This window comes from Trichechus manatus, unplaced genomic scaffold (genome assembly GCF_000243295.1).
Source record: "Trichechus manatus latirostris isolate Lorelei unplaced genomic scaffold, TriManLat1.0 scaffold00145, whole genome shotgun sequence".
Classification (NCBI taxonomy): Eukaryota; Metazoa; Chordata; class Mammalia; order Sirenia; family Trichechidae; genus Trichechus; species Trichechus manatus.
Genome location: NW_004444081.1, coordinates 621,488 through 630,814, shown reverse-complemented (window position 1 = coordinate 630,814; position 9,327 = coordinate 621,488). Strand labels below are relative to the sequence as shown.

General features: G+C 44.2%; 1 protein-coding gene and 1 pseudogene across 3 annotated transcripts in view; both read left to right on the top strand.

Annotated features, from left to right (window-relative positions):
* The window catches only part of OLFML2B (olfactomedin like 2B), a 55,664-nt gene that overhangs the window by 4,948 nt on the left and 41,389 nt on the right, over positions 1–9,327 (top strand). For all 3 annotated transcript variants that reach the window (XM_012558206.1, XM_004385748.1, XM_023740035.1), the window contains exon 3: positions 1,517–1,624. In XM_012558206.1, the coding sequence (XP_012413660.1) occupies positions 1,517–1,624 (108 nt within the window). The remainder of the gene's footprint in view (positions 1–1,516; positions 1,625–9,327) is intronic.
* On the top strand, positions 5,425–5,746 carry LOC111822258 (protein FAM136A pseudogene; annotated as a pseudogene).

Here is a 9,327-nt window from a genome sequence, read left to right as displayed (position 1 = left end):
ACCCTATAGGGCAGAGTAGAACTGCCCCATAGGGTTTCCAAGGAGCGGCTGGTGGATTTGAACTGCTGACCTTTTGGTTAGCAGCCAAGCTCTTACCACTGTACCACCAGGACATGTAGTTAGAGCTCAATAAATAGCAGCTGCATAAAGGAATGATCTTGTAAGCACCAGTGCTGCTCCTGGCAGCTGGTGCACATTCAGTGACCGGTAGCCATGGTAATGTCTTTAAACAAAGTAGTGTTTACCGGTACAATGCTGGGCCTAGGACTTGGCCACGTCACTCAGAGCTGCAGCTGTGCCATGAAACTGGTTTCTGAACCAAGTGGCACAGTCACTCACTCATGGGATTGAACTCTCAGGGGCTTCTGGAACAACGGCAGACAAACTTCCCTTTAGGAATCAGAAAATCAGCACAGTACGAACTAACCAAGCTACCCTGAGTCTTACCCAGGATTTGGCTATCTTCCTCTTGTGGGGAGGAATCTTATATATGAGAGTCTTCTTCTGGAAGTAGGGCTGGCAGATGAGTGAGGAGCAGAGATTCTGAAAGTCCCTGACGAGGGACTGTGCTTGGCAGGGGGGCTCTGTTTAAGCATCTGTCATCTGCCCCCTTTGCCTGCATTCTGAATGCCCTGGATGCCACCAGAGCCTCAGCCACCTTCCTCCCAGTGACTCTGTGGTGGAAGGAGGGACAGTACTGAAAAAACTGAGAAGGTCTGGGTGCCCTATGGTAGCTTGGTACCTCAAAGTTGGGTCATTGGGTCTCTCTTTACCCCAAGGTCAGTCTAACTATTAATACTAAGGAAAAACCTGTTGGCCTTCAGTGGAAAATGAAATTGAGTGTTTCAGAAGCATTGAAGTTTATAAGCCACTTTGTTGAGTATTTATACATAACCTATTATGGGCCAGGTACTATGCTAGGTATCTTGGGAAAACAAAAATGAATAGGCACTACTTTCAAGGAGATCACAGTCTAGTAGGAAAGAGACATGTATGCAACTCACAGGTTTAGTATAAGAGTTATAAACAGTTTGGAGTGCATCCTGGTGGCGCAACAGTTAAGCACTTGGCTGTAAACCAAGAGGTTGACAGTTTGAACCCGCTCAGCAGCTCCACAGGAGAAAAGACCTGGCGATCTGCTCCTGTAAAGATTACAGCCTAGAAAACCCCATGGGGGCAGTTCTACTCTGTCACATGGGGTCACTATGAGTTGAAATCAACTCAACAGCACCCAACAACAACAGTTTGGTGAAGATGTCTAGACCTCAGAGTTTACTTGTTCTTGTAGAAGTCTCCCATTATCTTACTCAGCTATTCCAGGAGGCAAAATACAGCTACACCATTGTGCTTGCCTGTGTGACCACCTACACAAATGCCAGTTTCTGAGGGTCCACCTCTCAATTCCTGGCTAGTGGCTTCCCTATCAAGCCTCCAGACATGGGGATCTGAAAGGAAACTCCTGTCCCTGTGGTCTTTTTGCCATGGCCCTGGACTGACTAACTGTCTTGTTTCATAGCTCTCCACCATCATTGACATGCTGGAAGGAGCTTTCTATGGCCTGGATCTCTTGAAGCTGCATTCAGTCACCGCCAAACTGGTAGGGCGAGTGGATAAGCTGGAGGAGGTAAGGAAGAGTATGGGTTTCCATATCTTTGTCTTCATCAGGCCCAAAAGTGGATCAAACTTCCTATAATATTTTTTCAGGAAACAAGTTCACCCTTACTACACTTAACCCATTCTATTCTTTGGAAAGGAAAAATATACGTAAAACATTCCCTCAAAAAAAATCATGCCAAATTGTTGGTGACAAAGGGAATCTCTGAAATATAAATGTAAATAACTTCTTATATGTATATATGTGTGTGTGTGTGTGTGTATGAAAAAAATATATATACACACATATATATATATATATATATATATGAGCCCTGCTGGTATAGTGGTTAAGAGCTTGGCTGCTAAAGGTTGGTGGTTCAAGTCCACCAGCTGCTCCTTGGAAACCCTATGGGGCAGTTCTACTCTGTCCTGTAGGGTCGCTATGAGTCAGAACCGACTCGATGGCACCTAACAACAACAACATCATGCCAAATTGTTGGTGACAAAGGGAATCCATGAAATATACATGTAAATTACTTCTTATATGTGTGTATATGTGTGTGTGTGTATGAACATATATATATAAATAAAGCCTATAAACCAAACCCATTCCCGTCGAGTTGATTCTGAATCATAGTGACCCTATAGGACAGAGTAGAACTGCCCCATAGGGTTTCCAAGGAGTGACTGGCAGATTCGAACTGCCAGCCTTTTGGTTAGCAGCTGAACTCTTAACCACTGCACCACCAGGGCTCCGTATATATATATATATACCATATAACCAATGTATTTGTATTTTTACCTTGACTTCTAGGAATCTCAGCACTAAATGAAGTGTAAAAGTTCAATAATAAGCATCTTATCTCTGGTTTTAAGGTGGAGTCATCTTCTTCCTGGGTATATGGTTGCCAATTTCTTGTTCTGGTTTTATTTTTTTTAACTGTTCTGGTGCATGCCTTTGTGGGCATATGTGTGTATAAAAATACAAATTTTTACAAGTACAAATAATTTGTAAAAGTGCAAATTATTATAAAGCAGATAGTCATGTAACTACCACCTAGCTTAAGAAATAGAGACACATGATATTTGGTTCCTTGGTTTGGGGGTTTAGAGTCATGGTTTCATGAGACATCCCAGTTAATTGGCCTAATAACGTGTTTAGTGCCTCTGTTCTACCTCCTAGTTCATTGCATACTGCCTGGGGTTTTAAAAGCTTACAAGCGGCCATCCAAGGCACAACAATTGATCTCTATTCACCTGGAGCAACAGAGGAAGGAGAGTCAAGAATAGGAGGAGGATATGGAATGTGTGGCTAATTGCCTCCTTTGCCATGAGACCAGAAGAACTAGATGGTGCCTGGCTACCATTACGGAACATTTTAATCAAAGATTCCATAGAAGAATCCTGATCGAAAGGGGGAAAATATAGAACAGAATTTCAAGTTCCCATGGACTCCAGACTTTTTGGAGCCATGGAGGGTGGCTGAATCTCTGAAACTATTACCCTCAGATAATCTTTAAACCTTAAACCAAAAATATCCCCTGAAATCTTCTGAAAACCAAACAGTAGTTTAGCTAAACTATTTTAAAAATGGTCTGTCTTTAGCATTATGCTATTTTAAGAACTATCTATATGGGATCAAATTAACAATAGCAACTCAAAAGATTAGATAGAAACCTTAGAGGGCAGTGAGTTTATGTTAATGAGGGAAGAACAACTCAGAAAAGGAGAGTGAGAATGGTTGCTCAACTCAAAGAATATAATCAGTATCACTAAATGGTACATGTAGAAACTGTTGAATTGGTGTATGTTTTGCTGCATATATTCTCAACAATAGCAAAATAAATAAAATTTAGAAGAAAAAAAAAAAAATAAAGTCACATCAACACCCTATGAGCCCCGTACGTGCCCTTTCCTGCTCACAATGCCCCCCACCCAGATAGCCACTATCCTGACTTTTATGTTAATCATCTTCCTTGCTTTTCTTTATAGTTTACCATCTAAGGGTGCATCCCTAAATACAATAGTTCTGTCTGTTTTTGAAGTTTAAATATATAAACTCCCACAGAATATGTATGTGTATGTGTGTGTGTGGAGGAGGAGAGGTAATGCATCTCAAGTCTATTTTGGAGTAAGAAGAGATAAACATTATTACAGCGAAAGCTGTAAGAGCTGGAACTCGTCAGGACTGCCTTGCTTTTCCAGATCTTGCAAGTTTTCTGCCTATGACAGGGTGCAGTCTTACTGCTTTTCTATCTCTACTTTCAGTGGAAAAGATTTGAGTTTTCCTTCTCTGATAGGTTCCTGTCTGACAGTTTCTAGCTGTCGCAGGTTTTACTGTACTAGTAAATCATGTTCCCTACTGGAAAATAACTCAACCTCCTCACCCCCCAGTGGTAATGAACCAGTGAAGTAATGTTCATAGAGAGAGATACCATGTTCTTATGACGGAGTTCCAGAGAGATGCCCAGTTGGCGTCATCATTTTCATCTAGTGGTGTTCGATGTGACAATAGGACACAGAAGTCATCATAGACATGACAATAACATTGATGTTAAGTTTTGATGCTGTAACCCTTTAATATATAGATAAGAAATAATTTAGTCAGCAGAAAAGTCATGATCATTATTCATCCTTGTTGGTAAGAAGCTTATGGGTATGTTCCATTGACGGGCGTCCAGTTCCTGGCTAATAAGTGAAGCAGTGGCTGAAGAGCCGCTGCTTCAAGTAGAAACCCATTTCTTTAATCTTTTGAGTGTTCCTATGAGTGGTAAGGAAAATTGGTGGCATAGTGGTTAAGAACTCAGCTGCTAACCAAAAGGTTGGCAGTTCAAATCCACCAGTCACTCCTTGGAAATCCTATAGCGCAGTTCTACTCTGTCCTATGGGGTTGCTGTGAGTCGGAATCGACTCGACGGCAACAGGATTGGTTTTTGGTTTTTTTGATGAGTGGTAAATTTAATAGCAGAACAACTGTAAACATATCAATATTTCTCATGAAGAAGTGGGCTTTGGGGCCTACCATGGAGGAGCTGAGGTTCCCTGATGGATGATTAATAGATGTAGGATGTGGAAAAAGTAAGAGTCTCTAGTTTGTGGCAGAAAGAGCACTGAACTAGGGGTCAGGAGAGAGCAGCTTGGGGCAGATCACACCTCTGAGTCTGACTTTCCCCCCCTGTGTAGTAGGAATGGAGGAGCCCTTGTGGTGCAGTGGTTAACCACTCGGCTGCTATCTGAAAGGTTGGTGGTTCGAACCCACCAGCCGCTCTGCAGGAGCAAGATGTGGCAGTCTGCTTTCGTAAAGATTACAGCCTTGTAAACTCTATGGGGCAGTTCTCCTCTGTCCTGTAGGGTCGCTATGAGTAGGAATCGACTCGACGGCAGCAGGTTTGATTTAAAGTGGGGATGGTGCCCTACCTCCTTCGCAGGACTGCTGAGGAGATACAACAACAACAAAAACAAACCCAAACCAGTTGCTGTCAAATTGATTCTGACTCATGGTGACCCCGTGTGTGTCAGAGTAGAGCTGTTCTCCATAGGGTTTTCAGTGGCTGATTTTTTGGAAGTAGATCTCCATGCCTTTCCTCCAAGCTGCCTGTGGGTGGACTCGAACCTCCAACCTTTCGGTTAGCAGCCAAGTGTGTTAATTGTTTGCACCATCCAGGGACTCCTGCTGAGGGGATAAAAGGTGAGATAATCATCATGAAAATACTTTGAGTGCAGCGCAAGGTCGCTATGGCAGAGCTGCAGCAGCTCTGAGTGCAGGAGGTGGTTGACTTCATGGTGCAGAGTCTGGAGAGAGAGAAGATCCGTAAGATGCAGGGCATCATGTTCGGGTGCAGCTCCAGCTGTTGTGAGGACAGCCAGGCATCCATGAAGCAGGTGCACCAGTGCACTGAGCGCTGCCATGTACCGCTGGCTCAAGCCCAGGCTCTGGTGACTAGCAAGTTGGAGAAGTTCCAGGACCACCTGGCCCGGTGTACCATGCGTTGCAACGACAAAGCCAAAGACTCGATGGATGCGGGGAATAAGGAGCTTCAGGTGAAGCAGCAGGTGGAGAGCTGTGTGGCCAAGTGTGGATGACCAGATGCATCTCATCCTGTCCATGACCAAGAAGATGAAGGAGTCTCTCTCATCCATTGCAGAATAAAGGTCTTTGCCAATGGTCATTGTAGATGAAGGTAGGAATCTATATAAAAAGAAGGATGGGAATTTTGGTCTTTTAGGTGAGTTTTAGGAATGAAGAAATTAAGGATGACAGCAAGGTGAAGGAATATGTCACCTGGTGGCGGATGCTGGTTCTTTTGTAAGTTTTAGTACATAGGAAGTAAAGTGGGAAAAACTGGCGCTAAAATTTGGGTTGGAGGTAGCACAAGAGTTATTTAGAGTCTAAATTGTGTGTGACAAGTGCTTCTCCTAGCAGTAGATATCTCTATTGCTGTATCAAGCCAGAGCCCTCCAAGGTACCAGATTCTCCTTAGTACACAGGTACCGACAGGCTGGCATGTTCCTCCAACCTGCCTATGATCTGGTAGGGCCTGAGGAGGGGTATTTCTGTTTGCTGTTAACCTCCTGTTTACAAGAAGTATCACCACCCCATTTTCCATAAGCCGTAAAGCAGAACCCATGAGATGCAGTAATTTAGAAGCAGAAAACAGATTTCTGGGTCTTTGTTTTGCTTGGTTTTGTTTTATATACAAGAGCCTGAAATTGATTTAGATGTCAAGTTGGGAGACAGGGTAGTTTGGATGAGAACTTTGAAAGGCTCTTTGGCCATCATCTGGCTGTCAAAATATGCTTTTCTTGAAATTCTCACATCTTGCATCTTTCAGCCTGGGGACTGTGCAAAAACACGAGAGACAATGTCACACGGGGTATGGGAAGCAGAGCTTCCTTCTCACTGGCTGCCATGGTGGCCCCTGAGGCTGTCTGCAGTTGAGTGACGGGACAGTCTTGTAATGACACTCTACCCCTTGAAGGAAAAAGAAGTTTTGATTGTGATACATACCAATATCTGGGAATGAATGATGAAACAGAAACTGTTGGCTGCTTAATTGAGAGAGTTGTACTGGATTTGGAAAGACCTAGTTTTTCATATCACAGAATGAAATGAAGACCTAAACCCAACATTGCTTACTTATTGTCGTTGTTCTTGTTAGTTGCCATCGAATTGGCTCCAACTCATGGTAAGTAGATGCATAACAAAACTCAGTGTTGCCCGGTCCTGTGCCATCTGCATGATCCTTGGTGTGTCTGAGTCCACTGTTGTAGCTATTGTACAGTCTGTGTCATTGAGGGTTTCCTCGTTTTTGCTGGCCCTCTACCAAACATAATGTCCTTTACTAGTGATTGGTCTTTCCTGATGGCGTGTCCAGCTGCTTACTTAGCCCCCTGAAATAACAGAGCCCTGTTAAGCCAATGCCTTGGCGACAGGAAGTCAAGGGAGCAAAAAGTAAGTAACTCAGGGACTAGGGAGAGCTGTGACTCCTTTAGAGCAAAGGAGGGGCAGCCCCCCATTACCAAATACCACTTTCTGCCAGAGACCTCTACAGTATGCAGTGTTCCTGCTCCAGTGACACCTTATCATTTTGATAAAGGGCTTGTCATCTTTCTACCAACTTATTAGTTGAAGTGACTGTCTGTTTGCTGTTTCAAGGCTGTGATATATTTTCCTGGTGGTTTAATTAGAAAAAATAAATAATGCTTAATTTTCCCCTCCCCCCGCCAAAAAAAGAAAAGAAAATACTTTGAAACAGTTAACCAAGACAAGGTGCTTGGGTTATGACCAAGGAGTGAGTGGAGCAAACCGTCCCAAGTTGCTTTGCCAAGAGAGCTGGGACAAAGATGACAAAGCATTGCAGTTGCGAGGATTAGTTTCAGCACACTCCTTCCACTCCTGAAAATGTTCCCAGCAAGTGAGCACCAGTTCCTTTTCCACTCACCTTAACGCTTGGCTCCTCCAGTGGTGTGATGAAGTGTTTTCTGAATATGGCCATTTGCTCTGGGACGGTTGGCAGGTCCACAGTCACTTCAGGTTACAAGGTCTGATGAGAGGGCTTAGGGATCTGGACACCCAGCTTTGTGGACAGGTCAAAGTGGGGCTCCCTGAGGGACCCAGGCTATCAGCACCTTGAGTCTCCTTCCCCAACATTGTTGGCTGGATGATGAGATTGGGAATGGCCAACATCATCCTAGTACCAATGGGGCATAGCCTACCCACCCACTTCATGTAGTCTTGGGATGCCTCTTCATATTTAAAACTACTTTCTGACCCTTTCAGATGAGTTCAAAAGGAATTAAATCATCCAACACTAGAAAGTGCCTCTGTTTCCCTTGGCTCGCAGAAACGTCCATACTTGCCATGCCTCATTGTAAGAGGATTGCATTTCCACAGGAGCAGAGGGGCTACAGCCACCTCTTCTGCTTTCACTCAACCTTGGCAGCCACGTGGTTCTCATTCTGTCTGGTGAATGCACCCTGGAAAAGATAACTCCGGGATAGAACATAGAGCTTCTCAGCCTCTGAGAAGGCATGGGTTGAGCTCTTCAAGGGCCATAACCTGTTTTCCATCCTTGTCCAGCAGCTGAGCCCTCCCTGCTGACAAAGATGGGCATGTGGGTGAATTTGGTGCCATGCCACTACCCTTGCAGGATGGTGTCTCCAGTGCAGTCACACAATCACTGGGATTTTGCCAAAATAATCTTGGTTACATCTCTTTCAAAACCATGGTATGTTTAGTAGCAAAACCCAGACATTTGTAAAAATAACAATCTCTTATATTTGTATAACATTTTACTCTTTTTAAAGCATTCCATATACACTAGCCCACTTCTTCCTGTGAGTAGGGCAGAGTGTGAGGCCTAAGGAAATTAGGTGACTTGCCTAAGATCACGGTGCTAGGATGTGTAGGGCTGAGCTCAGGCATTCTGGTACCTGGTCCAGGGCTCTCTCGAATCAACCCTGTAATTTTCCTTGAATCACTGCTGTCTGTCTTGCGATCCTTAGTTTTTCCTCACCATAACTCAAAACAATAGCTCTTCCAAGAGAATTTCTGGGCAGAACCATGGCTGTGTCCCATAAATCCAGTTAAATAGGATTACAGTTGAGTTAGGGAAGGTCCCACCTAGGGACAGGCTCTGGTTCCTGTTATAGGGTCAGTGAGAGGTTTCCCAAAACCAGGGTACTATGGTATGACACTGGAGTCTTCAGGTGGGTCACAGACTCCTGGGCCCATAGAGCACAGCATCGTCTCTCAGCTTGAGGTCCAGCCCCCCGTCTCCTGGCTTGTGCAGACTGACTCTGTCTGACTCTGTCTGGAGTCTCAGTAATTGAAAAGGCAGAATGTCAGGTAGATGGAAAAAACACTGCCTCTCCAGACTGGTTCTGCAGGAAAAGTGGAAGTGAAATTTTGCTCCTGGTCCTTGGATATTCTTGAATCCCAAGGGGAGTTCCTTGGAGGTCAGACAAGACAAAGGGGGTCAGATTGGAGGGGCATTTTGCCCAAAGTAAGATCAGTGCTTGGCAGTATAAGCAGGCATGTGTGTGTACACCCACCTCAGGTATATAGGAGGATGTGGGAATGGAAACTCCATTAACAGATGAGAGAGGAAGGAAGGGGAGAGAAATGGAATTGGAACTGTTCAGAGGCTCACATCTTGTAAAATCAGCCTCAGAAGTTCTGCTTAGTGGAGTGATTTTTGTTAAACTTAAGTTTTAAATTGTGAAAAATAA